Source organism: Dipteris shenzhenensis, chromosome 8 (assembly GCF_047967505.1).
Source record: "Dipteris shenzhenensis isolate YYH24624 ecotype China chromosome 8, Dip_SZ_1.0, whole genome shotgun sequence".
NCBI lineage: Eukaryota > Viridiplantae > Streptophyta > Polypodiopsida > Gleicheniales > Dipteridaceae > Dipteris > Dipteris shenzhenensis.
Genome location: NC_141603.1, coordinates 30186727 through 30211498, shown reverse-complemented (window position 1 = coordinate 30211498; position 24772 = coordinate 30186727). Strand labels below are relative to the sequence as shown.

Genomic DNA, 24772 nt, shown 5'->3' with positions numbered 1-24772 from the left:
GAAGGGATGATGCATATGAGTGGAGGAACTAGAGACCACTTTGCAAGCCAGGCCCAGGGGTGGGGCTTGAGATTAGAGAGGAGAAGTTACCTATCAATAAAAGGTACCACTAGTAATACTCTCATTATCATCAGTAGTAGAGCTATTACAGGTGGTAATATGCTCATTATTGGCAATACTACCCCCCTCACTAATGGTAATAGTATTAGCACTACTAGTTTAATACCTTGCTAAATTTACTAGTGGTACTATCACCTTTGTCAATGGTAATGATATGTGCTACTAATGGTAAATGTCTATTTACAAGTGGTATATTGAACTTTTATTAGAAGTATTAGTCTTCATACTAGCAGTAGTACATTCTTGGTTTCTTGTATTCTTTTAGCAGCAAGGCCTCAAGTCTCACTATAAAAGGTCCTATCAAGTGTGATTTTTTGTTTACAATTTTTATGTTTATAGTATTAAGAAAATATTTACCTTGCTCTAGTAAAATATATGAGAGTACACGCTAAGGTGGCATTGTTGAATTATGTCAAATTTGAAAACTATTATGAAGTTTCTATGGATTCTCTCTCTCTCTCTCTCTCTCTCTCTCTCTCTCTTCTAAGTCAAGGAAGGAGGAAATAAGTATTTCACTCATTTGGTAATTATTTCTATTATTGCTATTTAAAATGGAGTTGCATATGGTTGCTAGTAAATTATTATTTTTCTTTCAATCAACAAGTCTAGTGTTAGATGTTTGCTTTAGGTTCACCAAGTAACTCATTTATGGTAGCATATGGTATATCTTGCTAGTGGAAGTATACAACTGGAGGAAGAGAAACCATGACATCCTAAACCCTTTATGTATATTTTTTATGCAATTTTAATGTTGTAGGTCATTCATAGGTTCATTGAGTGACATATTTTATTGAGGCAAGATTTATTGGAAAGAGTTATTAACCGGACTATTTGAGTACATTTGCTAGATGTTTTTGAAAAGAACCATAGATTGATGAAAGACTTAGGCTATTGACTCGCTAGATGGTTACTAATACTGATGCATTCCTCTTACACTTGGGTTATTAATGCTTTCACTAAAGTCCTGCATATGCGTAATGAATTGAAGAAGGACTTGATGTATAATGCCAATAGTATATTGATACTGATAGAAGTTTCATTGTTTATTTCATTCAATTACTATTATTCTACCCTAAAAGTGACATTATTTGGAATTTGGTATTTTTTGATGTGATTTGCTATAGCTTACAAAGGCTATAGATGTACTTGAAATAATAATATTGACTTGAGTGGAAATCAATACTCCACAAATTGTTTCGCAGTGTCATTTACAATTTTGGTGGTTTTATGATTATGCTTAGTTGCATAACTTTGACTATCAAAAATTTTGGGATGACTCATCAAAGGAAATCATAAAAGTTAATCATAGAAGTTATTGTGTGTGGAAGTGTATCGATTGGAAGAGAAATATCTGAAAGGGGTCAAAGGGGAGGCAAGGCATCAAAGAAGTCTAGAAGGGGAGTTGGACAAAGTACAAGCATTGTATGGGGAGAGAGGGGGGGATGAAGATGGAGAAGATACTGACAATCTTGACCACGTTAATGATGACTTGGATCAGCAAGTGCCTACAACCATTAAAGAGGAGCATGCTAATGACTTCTTGCAAGACCTTGCAATGTTTCCATGGATGCCACCTTTCCTTCTTCCCTTGTGCCCTGGTACAATCAATACAAGAGTTCAACAATTAACAAGAGTCTTTTAAGATCTCAAGGATGCTTTTGTGGAGAGGACGTGTGTAAAGGAAAAGGGACTACTCACCTTATCTATTTTACTACTAGATGGGACTTCGAAGTATGTGAGTGAAGAGATGAAAGAAAGATGGAACCCAAATTTAATAGCAAAGAATGAGGAGCTTGATACTATTTTTGCATCAAGCCCATAGTTTAAGGACCTAGTTGAGAAAAGGTTGTGAGGGGAACCATAGGACAAGGCACTTCTAGAGATAATAAAAGAGGAGTATAAGCAAGATAAATCTCAACATCCATGAGGGCTATCTATGTTCATTCACCCCACTGCAAGACAGAGATGTCATTGTTGGCATTGCAACACATGAATTTGTCGCATTTATCATCTTTCAAGTGTTATTATTATGTTCATTTCTCCTAAATGTACATTATATTTTTTGTGGTGCAAGATGATGAGAATGCCTTTGTTAAGAATAACTTTAAGGATTATCGTATATAGCAAATGCAATCCATGGGTGTGATGAAGTTAGATTCTTATAATCATTTATAGATGTTGAGAAAGAGAGTCTAGAAATGATAAGACCAAAAGAGGCAAAGTTTAAAAAAAGTCCATGGTATCCACTCTCCAGGATGTTGTTAGCTCATTTGTGTGAAGAGACTAGGAGAGAAGGAAGGATCTCACTTACAGCTTTCTCACATATACAATGGGAGAATATACACAAAGGTAAAGGCTGAAAACAGTTTTCCTCTTCTTAGTTGTGAAAGCCAAAAGAGAATAGGTGAACCCTATATGTGGGTCTCAAACCAAACTCAGCTAACTAAGGTGGCATACTAACTGAGCCACTAACTAGAGTACATAAAGATAGCTATCATCCAGCTATTATTCATGGGTAGTGTACCAACCGCATTTGCAGCTAACAAGTCGGTGACATAAATGCACAACAGTCACCCTGGCATATCATGAATGGAGCTCGATATCTCAACACTCCCCCTCAAGCTCAATCCAAATTCTTACACACCAAGCAGGTCTTTGAACTTGCGTAGCTTCTCTGTATCTAATGCCTTCATAAATATGTCAGCTACCTGATCCTCTGTGCTGACATAAACTAGATCAATAAGACCTACTAGAACCTTCTCCCACACATAGTGATAATGCACCTCAATGTGCTTTATTCTAGCATGATAGATTGGGTTATTTACCAAGTATATATTGCTCATGTTATCACAATAAATGACAACTGACCCATCTATAGACTGATGCATATCATAAAGTAGCTTATGCAACCAAGCTATCTCACATGCAGCCATTACTGCATCCCTGTACTCAGCCTCTATGCTCGACAAGGCAACTGTAGGCTGTTTCTTGTTGCTCCAAGTGACTGCAGCACTCCCAAAAGAGAACACATATCCACTGGTAGATCGTCGATCAGAAATACTACCAGGTCAATTAGCATCAGTATATCCATACAACTGTATCTGAAGCCATCTCATAAAATAGTCCATACTGCAATGTGGACTTCACATACCTTAGTATCTGTCTAGCCGCATCCAAATGTGATTTCCTTGGAGCCTACATAAGCTAACTTACCAACCCAACATCATAGCTCAAATCAGACCTGGTAATAGTCGTATAAATCAAACTTTCTACTATGCATCTGTACATAGTAGGGTCTTCCAGAAGCTCACCTGCATTTGTGCTCAACTTCACATTCTGCTCCAAAGGAACTGAAATAGGCTTACAACCTATCATCCCATATTTGGACAGCATGTCCAATCTATATTGCCTCTGCAAGAGCCATATCCCACTTGTGGATCTAATCACCTTAATGCCCAAGAAGTAACGCAGCTCTCCCAAATCTTTCATCTCAAACTTCTGCTTCAATAGCATTTTCACATGAAGGATATCTTTAGCATTATCACCTGTGATGATCAAATCATCAACATAAATGACAAGCAGCATAATACCTTTCTCTGTTTTTCTCACATAAAGTGAGAAATCTACCTTGGAAATCTCAACACCAATAGTGACAAGATACTGTCCTATCTTGTCAGACCATGCTATGGGTGGTTGCTTCAAGCCATACAAAGCTTTCTTCAACATGCAAACAAACTCAGGATGAACAACATGAACATAACCTGGTGGCTGCTCCATATAGACCTCTTCTTGTAAATCACCATGCAAGGAAGCATTCTTTACATCCATCTGATGTAAAGACCATTCCTTTGATGTAGCCATAGCAATGATTGCTCTTACGGTTGCCATCCTTGCAACCGGACTGAATGTTTCTTCATAATCAATGCCATATATCTATGCATACCCCTTGACAACTAATCTTACCTTGTATCTGTTCACAAAACCATTTGCATTGTGCTTCACTTTATAAACCCACTTGCAGCCAATTGCATTCTTGTCTTTAGGCAAAGACACAAATTCCCATGTAGCATTTCTTCCAAGGCGTCCATTTCTTCATCCATGGCTTTCTCCCATTTTTCTTTTCCCATGGCTTGCTCAAAAGAAGTGGGTTCTGGTTCATGTATCGCTTTGACCATATAGGCATAGTAAATGGCTGTAAATCCATCATATTTTAGCCTATCCATAGGATACCTAGCTCTAGTAGACCTGTGCAAAATAGGCTCACTACCAAGTGCTCTCAAAACATCCCTTGTCTTCCTTACTCAAGGTATAAATACAGAAGGAATAACGAACTCATCATCAAGGCTCTGTTCTGAGCCACTGGATTCACCGTCTACATAAGAGTGACCTGCATTCACATCAACCATGCGCTGATCTACTTTCTCTTTTCCTTTTCATGATACTTGCATACCAGTATCTGCATTGCTTTAAGGAGATCCTCCTGATCTCAACCTGCCTATCCATGGCGAAGTATGTGAACCACTGCTAGAGGATACTACACGTCCACTAATATTTTGTAATTGTTGCTGTGAATTCTGTGCAGTATTACCATTTTGTGCATCTACATTATCAATCATATTTACTAGTTTATACCAGCTACTCATCTCATAAAAAATAACATCTCTGCTCACTGTAAACTTATGAGTAGAAGGATTATAGCATCTATATCCTTTCTGCTGTAGAGAATAACCAATAAAGATGCACTTCTCAGCTTTTGGATCCAACTTGGATCTCAACTCATCTGGCACATGAACATAGGCAATGCAACAAAAAACTTTCAAATAAGCAATATCTGGTTTCCTACCAATATACCTCTGCTCTGGCGTCATGCCATGTATTGCTGCAGTGGGAGTCCTGTTCATTATGTAGACTACTGTAGCAACTATTTTAGTCCAATAATATTCTGGCAGGTCTTTTTCATTAAGCATGGCACGAGATACCTCTCTAATATGCCTGTTTTTCCTTTTTGTAAGTCTATTTTGCTATGGGGTATGACTGCATGAATACTACTGCTTTATGCCATGCTCTTGCAGGAGACTTACAAACTCATTTGAGAGGTACTCTCCCCCTCCAACTGATCTTAGACATTTTATTTGCAGGCTTGTTTCTATTTTAACCATAGCTTTAAAAGCTTTGAAATGCCCAAACACTTCACTTTTCTTTTTCATAAAATACACCCAAACTTTTCTGCTATAGTCATCAATAAAAGTGACAAAATAATGACAGCCTCCAATAGATGCAGCTTTAGTAGTCCACACATCAGAGTGGATCAATTTTAATGACCTCTTACTCTCCTGAATATGTCTAGGAAATGGTTTCCTTGCCTATTTTTCAAATTGACAGGCTTGATATACCTTATGCATTTCTGTAACCTTGAACTTAAACAATCCTGCAATAATATTTTGAGCCTGCATTAATTTAAGTCGTCGTACATTAACATGACCAATGTGTTTATGCCAGATATCAATATCTGCAACTATACCGGTCCCATGTGCAAACATTGTTGCACTCAATTCAGGCATGTTTGCATCCAATGTAAACATCATGCCCTTCTTCTTCCCTTTTGCTATCAAGCGACCTTTATTTTTCATATCCTCAACAAAGCATCCATGAGGATTAAATCTAACCTGCAAGCCCTGCTCAACCATTTGACCAACAGAAACTAGGTTCTTGGTGATATTCGGGACATGAAATACATCAGATAGGTATTTCTTCTTTCCATCCTGCATAAACAAAGGAATTTTACCAATCTGTACAATAGAATGTGCAGTATCATCACCAATCTCCACAAATCCTGGTCTTTCCATTTTCCTTACATCCTGCATTCATTCTGCATGACCTGTCATGTGGTTTGATGCACCTGAGTCAATATACCACACATCATTGCTTTCTTTTATACTTGTCACAGAATTGGTCATGTGCTGCACCATAAACAGATGCTCATTTCTATCATCACCCTGTCTACTAAAGGATGCATAATTGCCTTGCTGTAATTTTCCAGTCATGATGTCATTTTGCTTTTTATAGCAGTCTTTAATCATATGACCCATTTTACCATAGTAGTAGCATTGAACATTGTTGTTTGCATTTTGGCCTCTCTGCCATCCACGACGACCTCTTTGGCTCCCCCTGCCTTTAAAGTTACCACGTTCTCCTCCATAGGACTAGTTTTCTTGAATTTGCTGCATATTCTGATTTCTGCCACACCCTCCAAATCGGCCTGCTCTACCTCTACCTCTACCTCTACCTCTACCTCTGCCTCTACCTCTTCTAGCATTTGAGTAGAAGACAGCTTCTTTTGAAGTTCCTCCTGAAGAGGATGCACCACTATTTCTCTGCTCTTTAGAAATTAGAAGAGCAATCAACTCCTCAAGATCAAAAAAATTCTCACAGACGGCAATGGATGTCCGGAATTGTGCATAATTCTTTCCTAAACCATTCAAGGTCACAGAAACTAAATCATCAGCTTCCACTGGCGACCCAATAGAAGCAAGATCTACAATCTTCTTCACCTTCATGTGGTAGTCATTGATGCCCATATTTTCTCTCTGCACATTATGCAACTCTTGCTTGAGCTATATTTTCTTGGCTTGCGTATTTGTGCTATACATTTTTGTCAAAGTATCCCACGCCTCCTTCGGCGTGCTTGCAACTTGAATATGCACAATCATAGAATCTGAAATATTGATAGACAACCAGTGCATAACTTTTTTGGCTCTCTCATGCCAGCCTTTAAATGCATGCAACTCATGTTGATTGGGAACATTAGGAATAACTAGTTCTTGTTCAACTCCAGTAATGAACTCCCAATAGCCTTTTCCCTTAAGAAAGTTCGTCATTCTAAACTTCCATGCTTGGAAGTTGTTCTTGTCAAGCTTTTTAGTGACAATCTATGAAAGAGCATCAGACGCCATTAAAAACACTGCACAATATTCTGTTATTGTAAAAAAACACAACTTCTGTCTCACAAGGGCAAATCTGCAAAACTAACGAGAGTGGTATTTGAACACAGTCACTTCCTAGTGACGATTATGCATCAACAGGCAATAAAAATGATTTTGTCACTCCCAAATCTCTGCGCACAGGCATATGATGTAATTTGAGCGATAACTTTTCACCGACCTACAAAACAATGGTTGCACAGCAAAAACAGGACACTTTCCTAAGTGCCTGCAAAAAACTTACAGCATCAAAACGGGTCCCGAAGTGGCCTCGAATCGAAAACTTATGCCATCAAAATGGGCCCCGAAATGATCCTGTAGCATATACTGCCCTCTCGCCACACCGCGAAGGACGTCCCAATCTGAGACAATGCACTCTTGCACTTTCCGGCTATACTACCTGCGAAGATTTGCTCCCAAACTCGAAAAAAAAGAAAAGCAACACTGATCCTCTTACTAGGACACTGCAAACTTGGTTTACTTTCTTGAGCTCCTTACCACGAACTGAGCTCTGATACCATGTGAAGAGAGTGGGAGAGAAGGAAGGAGTCTCACTTGCAGCTTTCTCACATACACAATGGGGGAATATAGACAAAGGTGGAGGCTGAAAACAATTTTCCTCTTCTTAGTTGTGAAAGCCAAAAGAACTCTAAGTACAAAAGAATAGGTAAACCCTATATGTGGGTCTCAAACCAAACTCAGCTAACTAAGGTGGCATACTAACTGAGCCACTAACTAGAGTACATAAAGATAGCTGTCATCCAGCTATTATTCATGGGTGGTGTACCAACCGCTTCTGCAGCTAACAAGTCGATGACATAAATGCACAATGATCACCCTGGCATATCACAAGTGGAGCTCGATATCTCAACAATTTGATGTTTGTGTTAGTCTTATCAATTCACTTAACACATGGTGACATTAGTGAAGTAAGGCATGTCTTATCATGCATAGATGTTCCCTTAGTTTTATTTGGATGTTTATCGCACAATAAGCTGGAATTAAAAAGTATACACCTTGATACTGCTAGCTTGGCTCCAAATGAGAAGGCAACTAAAACTCCATCCAACAATAGAGAAATCACAAAAAAGTAATGTCATAAGATGTCAAGAATACGTGTCATTTTTTTCCCACTTGGTTTAGTAACTGTGTAACGAGATTTTTCACTCATTTATATATTCATTTGTAGATTCCTATTATCTTGAATCCTAAGATGAAAAACAAGTGGTTTGAAAGAGTGTGGGAGAGTTATTTATTGGATGCCAAAGTCTGACAAGGATTTTTTCCAATGGGCAACCAAGGAGGTGTGGTTAGAACAACTTTGAGGAGAGTGAGTCCATTGTTGAACATTTAAGCACACTACCTATTGGACCACCACTGCTTTTGCTAGTCTATCCTACTGTTACAGACTAGAGAATGTGATGGCCGTTTCTAGAAAGGAGATGTATTCACGATTCAGATAAGTAATGAAGATCAATTAGAAGAACCATACTCAACAAACAAATATCTTACATGCATATGAAAGACCGGTGTTCAGGTTTATTTGTCTTCCTTATAAGGTGGAAGTTTTACAATGTCAAATTTGCATTTACAATATCATGAATTACGATTATGTGAATTTTTAGATGTAGGTTTTTTTGGCATCTTCAAAGAAATGGTAAGATTGACATGATGGCTCCAGTCACCAAGCTCATGGATTGTTCTAGATATAGTGCCTGCATTTACTCACCTACCCTATTGAAGGCGTATCAGGGTAGGAGTCGTTTCACAGAGTGGGAGCACAAACATTATCCTTGGTGCTCTAGGAAGTATGTTGAAGAAGAGAAGGATATGTAAGAGTAGAATACAAAGAGTTGATTGTCTATCGGTAAGTAGAATGAAATCATGATAGTAATGTGGTGAACGAGAAGTGAAGCTCCAAAATTTGCAACAGCATCAAGCAAGTGTTCAAGACACACACCTCATTGGTGGTAGACCAAAGTAGTCAGTTGACAACAAGGTGAAGTGACTTGCAAGCCAGGTGATAGTAAAAAAAAGTAATTACCATTAGGTTAATCTTTGTAGTGATCTAATTTTCTACATCTTTCAATGGCACAAACAACGCCATCCACACCAACTACTTGTACAAGAAAACGCAGCTTCGAAGCTCCATTTTTTTCACATAAAGGATGCTTGATGACATGGTTTCAAAGTCACTAGTCATGTTAGATGTCATTACGATTAATGTGATTTGAGCTTGGGTCCACCATGAAGAACAGGAAAATGGATTCCCAAAGTGTGATAAGGTTGAGTTATATATCTTATAGAACATAATTTTTTGAAAGATAATGTTCTTGGATGCTTGTGGTAGGTTACATTCAATGTGCTTCGATTAAATGCCTCGCATTGTCTTGCCGGCAGTATGAGAGTGCGTGGCTTGACCTCCAATGAACAAAGATCCATAAGTCAAGCAAGGGATAGGATGACCAGGCAGTTCTTCTAAACAATCGGTCTACACTTAGCGGGGTCCCGACCACAACGGCTATGAGATGAGTGGCCAATGCATAGACTCCGAGGAGATTCTAGAGATGACCACTTCTTTCTATTGACATCTTTTTCACATGGAGAAGTGGCCCCAGGTTCTTGCAGCCTAGGAGGCTCCTTTAGTGGTCACATCGTGCGTCGATAAGTAAGTGGATGCCCCGTTTCCAAATGAGAAGGTCTTGGAGGCCCTTCCACCACAAAAGTTCCCATGCAAGGATGGCCTAAAACCCTCCTTTTTTTAAAGTGCTTTTGGCAGGTCATCATGTTCCCTTGTAGTTGACCTTCTAGGGTTATCTTCGACTTAGGATTGCTCCTACAGTTGCTCAAGGGCTATATTTGTTTGATCCCAAAAGGGGAAGACCATTAAACTATCCTCCAATAGTGCCCGATCACCCTTCTAAGGCCTTGAGCTTGCAGTTTTACCCCTGCCTCGCCAACATTATTCTTTATACACACGTTTTGTTCAAGAATGCAACATCTTGAACAACATCTTCACTTTATGGGAGGCAATGGAATGGGACCATGATGAGTCAACATCCTTCTCTTGCATTCCAAGAAGGCAAGTGACAGCATGAAGTGGGGTTTTTTGGAGGGCACCATCCATAGGATGAGGATGGGTTTCTCGAACCAATGGATTCAAGGGGTCCATGCCTTGTACACAGGGGACCTTCAGTCAAATCCTTATTGAGCTTTGCTATAAAGCAATGGGCCTCACAAGGATGCGCCTCCCGATTCAACAAGAGGAGGTACTTGACTCTGAGTTTGTAGATGATATATCCTTTGTTGAGGAGGGCACTACTAAGGTCTTAGAGGGAGTTCGAGGTGCCCTTAACGTTTACTGTCACGCCAAATCAGTCAACTTTCTCATTGCGACGACTGAGGAGAACCAGGACATCTTGGGCTAGGGGCCTCATGGTGATTTTGCCCCAGGAGGAGGGAGGACTTGGCATCATCGGTCCAAAGATGCAAAGTGGAGCCTTGTTGGGTAAGCTTAGAGTATGTGTCCTCGCAGGCTTGGAGCCGCGGGAGCCCTTGAGGATCCTTTTTCATGAATCGAGCCTTCAACAATTCCCTCCTCATGCATAAAGAGTGGGGCCATGGGGTTTTCTTCAGCTAGAGGCAGGGGGAGACACTCATAATTCCTCTTATTGGAGTACAAATCCCCTTTAGGAGCAATTGGACAATGATATGAGGAGGTATGCACTTGTCTTCTATGGTCAACATCTTATCCATGACAAGTGTCAAGCTCTATAAAGCTTAGATCCATTGTCATAGTGGAGTGTTAGGAGACTTTCATGTCGTAAATCTATGCAATAGTATATTTATCATTTTAGAAAGAAATTTGGTTGCATTCCAAGTTTCATTTAATCCCTATAATACTCTTTGGTGCTTGTGGACATTCTACATCACGAGGCGACACTACAATCAAAGGTGGTTCTTGAAGGAGCATCAAACTCACTCCCTCCAAAAGCTATTGATGTAAATGGGAGCATATCTCAAAGTTGAGTTTTGTTTCTAAATCAAAGTTGTAGATGACATTAAGAACTACAACTTTGCTTTTTACATCATTGCGATCCGCGTTTTTTAAAGAAATTTATGCTTCCAGCAAGGTAAGACGTTGTTTGCCTTGTCGCCCATGGAGTGAGGAGGCCCTATCCAACATTGTCAAAACACCTCCCATGAATGACCATGTTCTCCTCTCATACCACTACATTTTCCCTCAAAGCAATTTGAACTTTCCTCTCTTGCCAAATCTCGATATTTTCGAGGGGTTCATTATGTATAAAACTTATCATGTGCATTCAAGGCCTATTTGTAAAACCCCTTATCTATGAATTTTCTAATAATTTAACAAACCCTTTTCTTATTCAATATGTAAAATTTTTCCCAAGGTCTATTTTATGACACCTTCTGTCAATGAAAATGTGAGAAAAAATAAAATTAAATATGTTTTTATGTTGAACTTACACGATAGTCACATATACTATTGAGTGACCCCCCTAAGCGAATATTGCAAAATAAATGAATTGTGTGCGCTACTTTATCAAGCATTTGTTTGGTCTTCAAATTTTTGCAAGATCGTGAGCCAATGGGAAAGTATCGATATTGCTCATTGTGAATATATCGACATGTATGGCGATGGAATAATGATTGTGATCTCAAAGGCACAAAGAGAATACTTGATGATGATTGGTTATTCAAATAGTAGGTCAAAGTATTTGATGCTCATATGCTTTCCTATCACTATGGAGATCATGCTTTTCATGCTTGGATGAAAGGATTTTTTGGTCACAATGAAGCATTAATGTTTGTTTAAGTTGCTTCAGTGATGTTATGCAATCCCTATTCAATTCTATGGGGATGATTGCTTGTGCTTTTGAAGTTCATAACCTTGAGTGCCACTATGAAGATCAAGAAGATAAAGATGCAGAAGCAGACACTGAAGGAGCAGGGAGCTTCCAAATCTCCTCCTATATCTTTTGATGAGCAACATTTATGATCGATGTATCTCTTACACATTTACCTCTTTGTGATGTTGTAATCAACCCAAAGAAACTCTTTGTATGAGTCATGGCTAAATCTCTGAGACCACGTCTCCTACATCTACCACAACTCTGAGCTACTATAAGCAAACACGTCCCTGAGTAAGTTCATGCATGACCAAGCCATATCATGCCTATTCTCTTTTGTACATCATGGGTTTGAAGGGGGTTGTTGAAATATGCAAATTGGATCTTTCCATGAAGCACGGTTCGAAAATCCATTGATGAACCATCCCGAGCAATGATGTTAGAACACTCCAACTCCCCAACACACTACAACAAACTATGCTCGCAAATGTCATTGTTGTAAACAATGGTTTAGTCCAGCAATGGCCATGGTATTTTTGCTCCATACTGCTGTCCATTTGAAACCAGAAGGTAATTATTTTCACACAAATTCACCACCTTAATAAATTGGAGAAGAAGAGCACAATCACACCACGAGAACAATAGCAGACTGGGTACAATCTCCCCCCCGTAGATGAGTGGCTCACGCTTCCTCATGTAGAGTATTTATGATATTTCATAAAAGCATTCCTGGATATGCTTGAGTGGCAGCGGATCAGGGTTGTGGGTCATCTTGGTAAGGGATGGACCATTGACCCAGTATTAGTCACTTTAGGACAGGACTAGTCTCGGTGGGAGCTTTGATTGTGTGAGGGCTGCCTCCTATGAGAAGTACAATGGGACTTGGCTGAATGGTTTTGTCCTTTTAGAGTAGGGACTCAAAAAGCATTACAAAGGTGCCCTTCTTCTCCTAAACAACATGCATCAATTGCCATCTAAGATTATGTATTTCTTCTAGATGGTGCCCACGGGGTTTAACCATTGGCCCATGGTTGGAGCTGATGCAACTGGATGGGAGGTGCCACCACTATGCAGATAGGGGAACTTGAGATGATTTTGCATTGCCTATCACAAACTATTTGGTCTAGGGCCCTCCGGATTTTGTGGCATGGTCTTGCTAGCCTACATGATTGTTGGACTAAACGTCCTTCGGATCGAGGTGCAGGATGTGATTCCTCCATCATCCTGCCGACGGCGGTACATACACTCGAGGATATGTTTGGGAAACGATGTCCAGCATTCCTGCTTGGAACATGATTGCAGTTTGGTGATGGGAGGCCAGCAGGTACCTTCAACAGCCACCCTTGCTGCCATTTGGCAGGATGGATTTTCAGATGACTGCTGAAAGGCATGCACTTTTCTGCAAGGCTCAGCCTGCACATGTATTATTTACACATTCACCGATTGAGGCCTCCATTGGTTGTAGAGCTGGTTCTCTAGAAACAGAGTGGACAGCAGTCAGCATTTTTCTTGTACTTTCTTCCACAACTAGCACCACACGGATAGCTGATTTGTGTGGTTGGGTTTTTTCAAGCATTAATAGAAGGTTATTTTCTTTGGACAAAAGAAAAACTAGAGCTCCCAACCCTCAAATGTGCAATAGCCAACATCTCGGTTATGAAGATCATAGTTAGACTCTAGACATAATCTTATTTGTGAAAGCTTGAGCAAGTACGTGGGCATCTCAATCCCCTGGTTTCTTCCTCTTGGCATTATGCAAAATCCTTTTCCTATCGAGGCAGCATGAGTATGCTCCTCTCAACAAATGATATGATGACGCCCGTCTCCTCTTCAGCATCATCCACACCAGTAGCATCCACTAGTCAGCTTACCTATTAGATAAGTTATTTCTTGGATTTAGGATTGTGTGGCAATTCAAACTCATACAACAAAACGTGAAGTTGACTATAAGTCTCACATGCATAAAGGTCAATCATCTGAATCTGAAAAATCCAAGAGGCTAAGTAGTTAGCAATGCATGCTCCTCACTAAATGGTTGAGATGTCTCATTACTAAAGGTTCTTTATGCAGTTTTGCAGCACAATAAGAGCACTCTGAAGGGGGGGGAAATTACTTTGATGTGAGCATGAACCCCATTGTTAACATGTGACTGTTTACATGTAAATTCACAGAAAGTGGACTACAAGTGTAAATGACAACACTCCAAAGTGATACAAAGACACACATGAAGAAAAATGTTTTATACAATGTTACCAGCATAAGAATTTGCTAATGTAATAATGTGCACTTATGTACAAAAAACTGCATGATACAATGGCTACCATGATGCTGGTGAGAAGATTATGATATTGATGGCAAGGGCTGGTGTTAACAGCTTGAAATTCCTGAACCTTAGTTAGCTGCTCTCACATATTTCCTCCCAGCTTTGCAAGCTCTCGGGCAAAGATCCTTTGACTAGGTCTTGCAAGCATTGATCTTTCTTACAAAAATCTTGTCAATGATTCTACCACTTTCTCTGGCCTGCAAAATTGAAAGTGAGTGTAGACTATGCATCACATGCCATATTCACAGCCTTACTAATCAGGATTCAAGTAACAGTCACAAACTTGACGATAGAAATTGAAGATCGTGAGGTGACAGCTTTACCAGTCTTCTTGAGGCATATGCCCTGCACCCTCAAGTAATTGAAGTTGGATCACATCTGCATTTGTTTTACAGAAATTCTCTGCTTCCGAAGTTGGCAAATACTTGTCTGTTACTCCCCAAGCAACTAGTGTTGGGATACTCCATCTGAAGTATTTGCCCAGAGATAAACAGGAAAGAAGTCGAAATCATCCACCACAAAATATTTATTTTATCTGATGAAAAATTCATCTAGAGTTCTATTACAGATAACACAGAAAATTTAGCTCCAAGTCAAAAAGTACACAAAGCATTCTCTCAACATTGCTCAACCAAGTAACCCTTGGAAATAACCCATTCAAATAGAGCTTTGAGGAAGATATGGTAGAGAGGGAGTCATTTATCTTGCCATATATTGTAGGACCATTCAACTAAGCTACAATCGTTTCAAGGTTCCTCTAGATTCTGAAGCCCAAATAAATCAAGCACTTGAACTAGGCCTGTAAGGCACGGAGTTATCAAGCGTTCAAAACCAGAAGTCTTAGACATTTTGTGGAGAAAAATGCAGCCTCAAGAAATGCATCAAGGAGCGAAGTCTGCACAAAGGAGAGATCATCATGGGTGGACGTGTTGAACAATATCGAACCCACACAAATCTAGGGAGCCTTTGTCAAAGAGAGCTGGAGACAAAGTAAGGCTCTGAATTTTAAAATCAAGGGACTGAGGATAATTCCAGCCTTTTGGACACCGCATAAAACTTGTGCACAAAAAGTTTAGAATTGAGAGCATGCAGATCAACATGCATGGCATGTGGGGAAGGATGACACAAGGGAGAAGCCGTTGATTGTCAAATTCAAAGATGAAGTTGCAAGGCAAATTGTATTGACAAAGAGGGCCTTGAAAGGTAGCACCCTTTATATCAATGAGGATCTCACACACATGCAGGTAGAATGAAGGAAGGCAGACATCAATAAGGTTACGGAAGAGAGAACAAATTGCAAGTGGGACATCTACCGAAACGGGAAAGTTTCCATCTAGGACAAGAAACCCCTCTCATTAAATATTGGAACATGGCCTGTGGCACCGTCATTGCTCTTATTCTTGCATTATGGATTGTCCATATGTTCCTCAACAAACAACTAAGATGTGACCTTCTATCAGAACATAGTCATCTATTTACAGATATGTACATCCGCACCCAAAAAGGAGCCTACCATAGTTCATATATATGTATGGCTGGTGGAGGTCCACATGGCGACAAGGATACATGAATCAGGGGGCACTTCACCTCACACATACAGCCATGCATCACTATGATAGACAAAGACAAGCCTGCCTACTACATGTGGATTTGACTATGGTCGTCTATATTGTAACACCCTTTATATCATGAGGATCTTACACACGTGCAGGTAGAATGAAGGAAGGCAGACATCGATAAGGTTATGGAAGAGATAACAAATTGCAAGTGGGACATCTACCGAAACGGGAAAGTTTCCATCTAGGACAAGAAACCCCTCTCATTAAATATTGGAACATGGCCTGTGGAGCCGTCATTGCTCTTATTCTCTGCATTATGGATTGTCCATATGTTCCTCAACAAACAACTAAGATGTGACCTTCTATCAGAATATAGTCATTTATTCACAGATACATCCGCACCCAAAAAGGGGCCTACCATAGTTCATATATATGTATGGCTTTAACACAAAGTGGAGGTCCACATGGCGACAAGAATACATGAATCAGGGGGCACTTCACCTCACACATACAGCCATGGATTACTATGATAGATAAAGACAAGCCTGCCTACTACATGTGGATTTGACTATGGTCATCTATATTTTAATATGTCCCCCCCCCCCCCCCCCCCCCACACACACCAGAAAGGGAGAATCACCATTAATGGCAATAGACCAACATATGCAAAGCTTCCTTGAAGTTGGAAGATATTCACTTATGGAGCGACTACAATGCCAAAACCGACACACAAATGAAGTTAATGAAAGGATGCAATCGTGTTACCACATAGACATTGGGAGATTGAGTTTAGCTGCACATCAACCAACACACATGATAGGGCTGTAATCATATAGTATGAAAGATACTTGTGCACCACACATGAGTTGATTGTGTACACAAGATTGCAAAGATGGCCTAGATCTGGGAGATACACAGTCTATCCACATGGTGGTGGACAAATTGTGCTGGACCACGTCATAGGCCTTCTTTCAATTCGCAAGTCATCTACCTTAGAAGCCACCCTGCAGATCTCTCACACTTATCCTCCACGTTCCCTTACCAGAGCCCACACAAAACCCTCCCACAACTGTCTCCACACACTATTATTATGAATTGGACAACAGCATGGAAGCCACATATGTTAGCTATCTATGCACACCCTAGAGAGTATAGACAACAAAATTTACTAGATGCCAAAGCCCAATTCCTCACCCATTAGATCCGCATCATCATAGAACACCCTTACTCTTACAAGATCAAGTCCCCACATCAAATCCACTGAAAGGACTTGTTCCCTAAGATGGTTGGTATGATAACAAGTGAAAAGCAGTTAGCTTACACTAGGGCCAACCAAGGGCACTTGATCAAGGAAGAGAGTGCGAAAAATATTAATGCTTAGTGCAGTGCAAGAAACGACACTTCCTTATAAGACAGGCAGAAAATCTTGAACATCCTTTCAGTAGTAATTTCAAGGAATTCTGGGTGAAACTCTTAGAAAAGAGGCAATTGATAAGATTCGTTACTATCTATATATAATATAAATACTCGAAAATGGTATGAAAGGCAAGTTGAATCTCAGATTTCCAGCTCTAGGACCTCAACATCTGTTTTATTATTTATACAACGTACCCATCAGCTCATACCTGATCTCACAAATATTTCCCACCACCCCACCAACTCCACACTCCTCTCCACATTGTGTATTAAAGATATTATCCAAAAATTATGGAATGGCAAAGCCAAGGATCATAAGAACCTTCAGTCAAAACTTCTAATCCAAGATTGAGAAACACGTGTTTTATCCTTGCTAAACTTTTTAGTGAGCCCTTATGTAAAGGCTTCTCATGTGTTGGACTACCGAAACCATCATCCCCATTGGCAAAGCAGGAGACTCGTGGATGCATGCAACTATCAAATTATCATGGCAAGTCACTTTAAGGCAAAGGTATGTGGATCAGCAATAGAGATGTAAATCAATGAGTTATAGAACAGGCAGGTATGTGAGCAACATGCCGAGCTGGTATGTGAGCAAGTCACTTAAAGGCAAAGGTATGTGGATCAGCAATAGAGATGTAAATCAATGAGTTATAGAACAGGCAGGTATGTGAGCAACATGCAAAGCAGGACCATGCCACCCTGCATCACATATGCACGCTACCGGCTGCTATAATGGAGGCTAGACACTAGCATTAGAGAGTATATTGCTTCTTTGTGGACTCCCACAAGGCCTTTGACTTAGTCCTATGAGCTTGTCTCATCTTGTGCCTTCAAGACCTAGGTATGGAGGATGACGCCATGTCAGAAATCATGGCTTCATATGAGATGTTCACCCTTCACAAAGTATGTACTGGTGTGAAGCAAGGGTGCGTGCATCCTCCCCCAGCCTCTTGTGACTCGCTGATGAGTTAGCTTCCTTTGTGGACACATAAGGCAGGGAGCGGATTGTCACTGGCACTGACACTCGTTCCCATCTTGCTGTATGTACATGATATAGTGCTGATATACGAAACAATGAAGAACCTATAAATGCATTTGGTAGCACTACAAGTGTTCTTTGACAGCTAGGTTATGAAGGTCAATCTTAAGAAGACAAGTTTATAACCTTCAACACCAAGAGCCAACTCCACCACAGAACAAATTCTACCTAGAGAGTTGGCAAAGATTGCCAGATCATACATCTGTTTGGGGTGCATTTCTATAGGACCCAAGTTCACTATGAAAGCAACTGTTTAGACACAACTAACAAAGGGCATGCTTCTTTGACAAGATTGAAGAGAGAGCGCTTTCAAGACATTTTCAGCCTATGCATATGGAATCCCTCCTATTTCACTCACTTGACCAAGGAATGCATGGAATGGACTTCTGAAGGGAGGACTGTCTGGATTCAAAAGGTTACACGTCATGATGCCCTCACACCCCATTTGGAGTAAACCATGTACCCCACATAGTGTCATGCTCGCAAAGTTTGCCATGAGACCCTTACATATGTTCCCTCCTCCTTATCATTACCTACGTCGATTGAGCTCAACAGTATGGCCGCTTGGCCTCTGTATTCTCTTCTATATATCTCTCTCATGTATGAACCATGTTTGGTAAAAAATTGCTCTGCTAATGTGCATTGCATGCATGGTGAAATCTGTCACATGGCATTATAGCCATGTGGGTGCTTTTGCGAAGACAACAAATCAGTCCACCTACAGTTCACGCCTCTCCTTGCATACGAAGGAGCGGTTTTCCATCAGCAAGCCTGAGGATTCAGCCAAGGAGGACCTCGAGTTCAAGAAGGCCTACCTGGTGAAGTAGATCTGCATTAGACAGAGCAGCCAACTCCTCAAGATCTAGTCAGCAGTTCAGGAGAAGGATTTGCCAGCAAAGTAGAGCAGCAAGCCCCAATTCTTGTTGGCAGTTGAAGAAGAAAGGAATCTCAGTTTGCTGTGACTTTAGACAGCAAGTTTCTAGCCTTTCGTTTCTTTGTGTACAGAAAGTAGAAGAGCAGGAATGGCTTCAACCAAGTACCTTCCCATCCCAAATTTTGGGAGGGCAAATGGACCAACCCCTATGGAAGAAAAAGGTCAAGAATCTCTTCACCTCTTGGAGACTGTGGACGATGACAGGATCCTTTCAAAATCCCAAGCAACAGAGAACTGTGCTACTGAAGTACCTCTTGATACCTGATTGCTGGAGGCATGATAGAATAAATGATCCACCCTCTGCTATCCTTCACCATAGCTTAGTTGCTCATCTGTAAGACCCTCATGTGAGGAGAAGCCAGAAGCATGTTAGAATAGATAAAGAAGGGATGCACATGCATTAAGGATCAGCCTCCCATGAAGGGGCCTGCATGTTGTGACGGTTCTCTGCTGCCCAAGATAGCTTCTTGATATGCATAGGGATGAGGCAAACTGCCTCATACAATTCATACGAGATGATCATGTGACACCTGGACCACATGGCAATTAGTTCGACCATTTGTGTGGCAGTGGCAGCACAGCCTGAAATGAAGGGGCAGATGACATGGCAAATGCCATGCATGAAAGCATGCAAAAGGGAAGGGATGAAAGGGGGGGCGGAGAAAAGGGGAAAGGAGGGACGGAAAGAGGAGAAAAAAAGGTTGTGAAGCCTGCGGGCAACTCAAAAAACACCTTCCCTGGCTGTCAAAGGACAGCTGAAAAGTTTGAAGGGGGCTGGGATCTTGAGTCAGGCCACGAGGAGGGTTGAGGGGGGCTGGAAAGCCCTTGCAGTCCACAGAGGGGGTCACGGGTGGCTAAAAGGGATGAGGAGCACTTTGGACCATCAAAGTGGAGCTGCTCAGAAGCAAGAGGCCTTAAAATGGGCTGGTCGCCAGCCTCAAGAGGAAGGGCCAGAATTCCCACAGGAAAAACAGCCCAAAACAGGCTGTGGTTGGCCCAAAGCAGGCTGCAGCCAGAACCACGACAGGCTGGGGAGGGAGGTGAAAAGGGGGGGGGCAGGACCAAAGGGCATGGGGAAGGAAGGCGGTGGGAAGGAGGAGGGAAGGGGAGGCTGGGAGGAGATGAATTCTCTGCTACAAGCTGGCTGACCCAGTTGGATGTGATGAGTTTGTCCCATACTCCTAAGAGATCTGGTAAAAGAAAACAGAATGGGGAGGCCATCGAGTCTGAAGTGCCCTCCACAACACAGGTAGAATCAATGTGCACATGTAAAAAGCTGAGTTGCTGCAAATGGTATGCCAATCACTGGCTACAAAGGATGCACACAAATTGAGAATGCGGCAACTAGTGAAAAAATTTGCCTTAACCCAACAAGTAGTGAAGTACTATGATAGCCTACCTTCTGGCATCTTATTTTCTCCTGGGTTATTGAGACTGCCATCCTAGCATCCTGTGGCACTCCTAATTCCTCCAACCCCTTCAGCAGTCTTTCTAGACACTAAATCAAGCGCTTTCATTAAGTCCATAGGAGGAAAATTAGACCTTTCTGTTTAAAGTTATGTTCTTCCAAGTGTCATCACGTGCCTATTGTCTCATTAGATTTCTGAATCATGCCTTTCCGCTTTGTGACTTTTTACCATTTGAAATCCCAGAATATTCATAGGGCAGTGTCTTCTATTATTTTTGTGTTCCCCTCTGAACAAGGATTTTTATCCAATTGTCCTGCAGGTAATTCAAGACATATTGTTGCATGGCACACATTGCTTATCAAGAGCATCGATTCTTTACAAGCCAATTTGAACATAAGACCTCATCGTTACCATTCGCCAACCAAGAGAGGGATATCCTCATTCAAGAGGTTTGACCACCATAGAAACATAGCATTTGGGTGCAAAATGGAAAAATATTTGTAAATTGACACCTCTTAGGACGACGATAAAACGAAATATGGAGACAAAATATCAAAAGAATAGATGCACACTTCATCTCCAAGAAGATCTTCCATTTAATATTTACTATGGCTTTGTAATACTAATACTAACCTGCCATTGGAAAAGCCTGTTTCAATTTGTACTGACAAGTCCTTGAGGGCAGCTTTCCTTGTGGACTCCAGGAGAGCTGCAAAGTAGGTGAGGCTGAAATTATCCATTGTTACTGTATAAACTCAATGAACCTTCAGAGACAGCTAGAAGATGTAAAAATCTTGGGATTGGAATCCTGACTATATAGTGTAAGACCAGATATTAAACATCTACAGTACACAAGGTGTCCAGAAAAGGATATGTTTTCATATCATTTAAATGAATCTAATGTAACATTGTACAGTAATGCATGGTGTAGAGATTCCAAATTTGTTTCTTAGATAACATGGTCAATAGATATAGAAATTCCAATTTCAGACAGAAGAGTCAATAGAAATAGAACCTTGACTACATCAAGAAGCAACTAGCCACCCGTCCCTAAAGGACTACTCTGAAGCACTGTAGTAAGAGGGCAACCAGCTGGTAAAGGAATGATGGTTGGCATTGCCACCTGCAACCAACCTCAAAGTAGTAGCAAAGCAGTGTTAGGAGTCAGGAAACCCATCAAGGGTATTAGAAACAAGCTGAGAATCAGGAACCACCTCATCAATGTTAGCCAACTGCTCATTCAAATCCTTCATACCGGTAAGATAGGCATCCATAATACCACCCTCTTCAAGCTTCAAGTCCTTCAACTTCTTGCGGAGATAGGCAACCCTCACCTCATTCCGCACCTGATATAAAAATCCCATGCTTGCTTAGTTGTCTTACAAGACCGGATACGAGAGATAGTAACGGCCCTCACTAAGAGAAGAAACAAGGCATGTGCTTTGGCATCACGTCCATCCCACTCAATCTGCTCGAGTAGGAGGCAAAGTACCTGTAGTGGAAGATGTAGCTACACCAGCAGTAGCCTTACACCCATCACTAGATGAGCCTGAGGTAGTACCAATTGTACCAGAGGCATTACCAGAAGCAGCAAGTCGAGTAGGCCTGACCTTAGTGCTTGAAACATTGTTCCACAAATTTTTGGCAACCAAAACATGCCCCATCATATAGGCCCAGATGGGGTAATTTGTGCCATCAAACTTCTCCTCAGCCCCAAGCATCCCAAATAAATCATCCTTGTTGCTAGCCATAGTGCTGAAATTCCAGGCAAAAGCAACAACTGACAATGCAAATGAGAGGAGGACAACCTCTCAAAACCAAAAGGCAAATTTCTGCTCAAGCTTCAATGCTTTTTCACTGCAAATGCTTGGCTATCTGAAGGTTTACTTGCTGCGAAAAATTCCCAAAAGGCAACACGAAGCCTTTTTACAATGCCAATGAAGCAAAGAAAGGTTTGTTTTGCAGAAATTAGAAGGAACCAATGCAATAGAGGCTTACCCAATGAAGTAGCTCAAAAATGCACCAGAGAGAATGCTCCAAATGAGAGCACAGATAATCACCCTTGAAGGAGAGGTGAAATGGACAACAAATGGCAATGAGGGGTGCCAAGAGAAGGCTGGAAATGAGAATTACAGTAAGAAAATGTGCTCCCACGAGGAGGAGAGCAATTCGAAATGAAGGGAGAGGAATCCAATGGAGAGAATCTCGCAGCCCGAGGCAAAGGGACAGCAAATGAGAGCCAACGGGCTCAAGGAGAGGTCTCCGGATGGCTGCAGCAACCTCCAAATGGCTTCAAATACAAGCACAAGCCTAGAAATGAAGAAATGCACTGAGAAGAGGATTCAAAAGGTTGGCACGATCTCCGAGGCAGGTCCGTACTACATTAAATGCACCGAAAGAAGTCTGTACAGCAGTAAATGAGGCATACAATGGCTGTTCATGTCACCTTCCTTGTCTCTATACTAGCCTTTTCTGACGTATCACGGGAGTAGCACCCTGATTTTTCCTCCCAGCCTATTCTGCCAAGACTTCCAAGCAAGAGAGAGATCTGAAATCGAAATCACGTAAAATCAAATCCTTCTCTTCTCTCACTAGCCTTAGCAGACCCCAAATCCCTAGATAGATCTAGATGCCACATGTCATCCATATAGGGCCTTCCTAATGCAACATTTCACCCCTCTCTTGGGATGCATTTAATTCCTTGCCCCTAGGCACAATCTTTGCACTAGGCCCTTGGTCTCAGATCTATCTAGTCTGGTGCTATCAGCCCTCACCTAGGACCTTGACATTAATCCCTCCCGATCATTTACATAAAGCGCAAACACATATATTACAAAGATAGATCCTATAAGGGAAATGTCGACTGATTCTTCCGAGGTCATGCTACCTCGGCTAGAGCGTAACATTCCTTTCCTCTTCAGACATCAGCGTCCTCAATGATAAAGTCTGGGAACACTCTCCGCAACTGATATACGGATTCCCAGGTAGCTTCGGATAGAGGCTGACCGTGCCATGCAACCAACACCGTGGGTATCTTCCGATTTCGTATTTGCATTGTTCCTCGGTCCAGGATTCTTGTTGGTTTGCGCCTTGCAATATCCTCTATCACCTGGAACAAAACCACACCCTCGATTAGTGAGTCACCAGTATGTAAAAATTTCTTTAAACGTGAAACATGAAAAACCGGGTGCACCTTACACCCCTGTGGCAATTCTAATTTATAGGCTACACTGCCTATTCTCTTTAGAATTAACCACGGCCCACAGTATCGAGGTGATAACTTAGCACACTCTCCTGAAGTCAACGACTTCGAGTGCGAAGGAATTCTGAGAAAAACTTTTTCTCCTTCTTCAAATACTCTTATAGACCGATTTTCATCCGCATACACCTTGGCTCTATCCAGCCTGACGGATATTAGCTCTCGCAAGTGCTAGCATCTCCCGCATCTGAACTACAAAGTTCGCGGCACTAGGCACTTTCTGAGGTACTCCAACTATAGTTGGATTAGCTGGTCTATAACCATAGTTCAGTTCAAACGGACTGAACCCAGTAGATGAATGTTTCCTATCATTGTAGGCAAACTCCAACAATGGCAACCACTTGTTCCATGTATGTTGCCTCAATGACACATATGCCCTCAGCATATCCTCTAAAGTCTGGTTGACTCTCTCCGTCTGACCATACGTCTCAGGATGATCCCCACTACTCATTCCCAACTCAGTCCTTAGTGTCTCAAATACCGCTGTCCAAAAGTGACCGGTAAACCTGACATCTTTGTCTGACACTATGGATCTCGGCAATCCATGCAGACGAAATACATGTTTAATAAACAAATCCGCTACTTGCGGGGCACTAATAGACTCTCTAGTCGGAATGAAGTGAGCCATCTTGGTTAGACGATCAACCACCACAAGGATAGAATTATACCCTCCTTGTGTTGCAGGTAGTCCTACAATAAAATCCATGGAAATGCTCTCCCACTTACTTAGTGGTATTTCCAAGGGCTGTAAAAGTCCGGGTGGCTTCACCCGCTCGGCCTTACTTACCTGACACGAGAAACACCGTGTCACATATTCATGAATATGCTTTTTCATCTTTGGCCAAAAGAAATCTCG

General features: G+C 41.3%; 1 protein-coding gene across 1 annotated transcript in view; it reads right to left on the bottom strand.

The window, feature by feature from the left end:
- Nucleotides 1-14165: 14165 nt before the first annotated feature.
- The window catches only part of LOC147899365 (alpha/beta-Hydrolases superfamily protein), a 100577-nt gene continuing 89970 nt past the window's right edge, over nucleotides 14166-24772 (bottom strand). The window contains exons 9-11 of the mRNA XM_087378170.1: nucleotides 21291-21366; nucleotides 14621-14764; nucleotides 14166-14494 (exon numbers count right to left, since the gene is read on the bottom strand). Of these exons, the coding sequence (XP_087234296.1) occupies nucleotides 14455-14494; nucleotides 14621-14764; nucleotides 21291-21366 (260 nt within the window). The 3' untranslated portion in view covers nucleotides 14166-14454. The remainder of the gene's footprint in view (nucleotides 14495-14620; nucleotides 14765-21290; nucleotides 21367-24772) is intronic.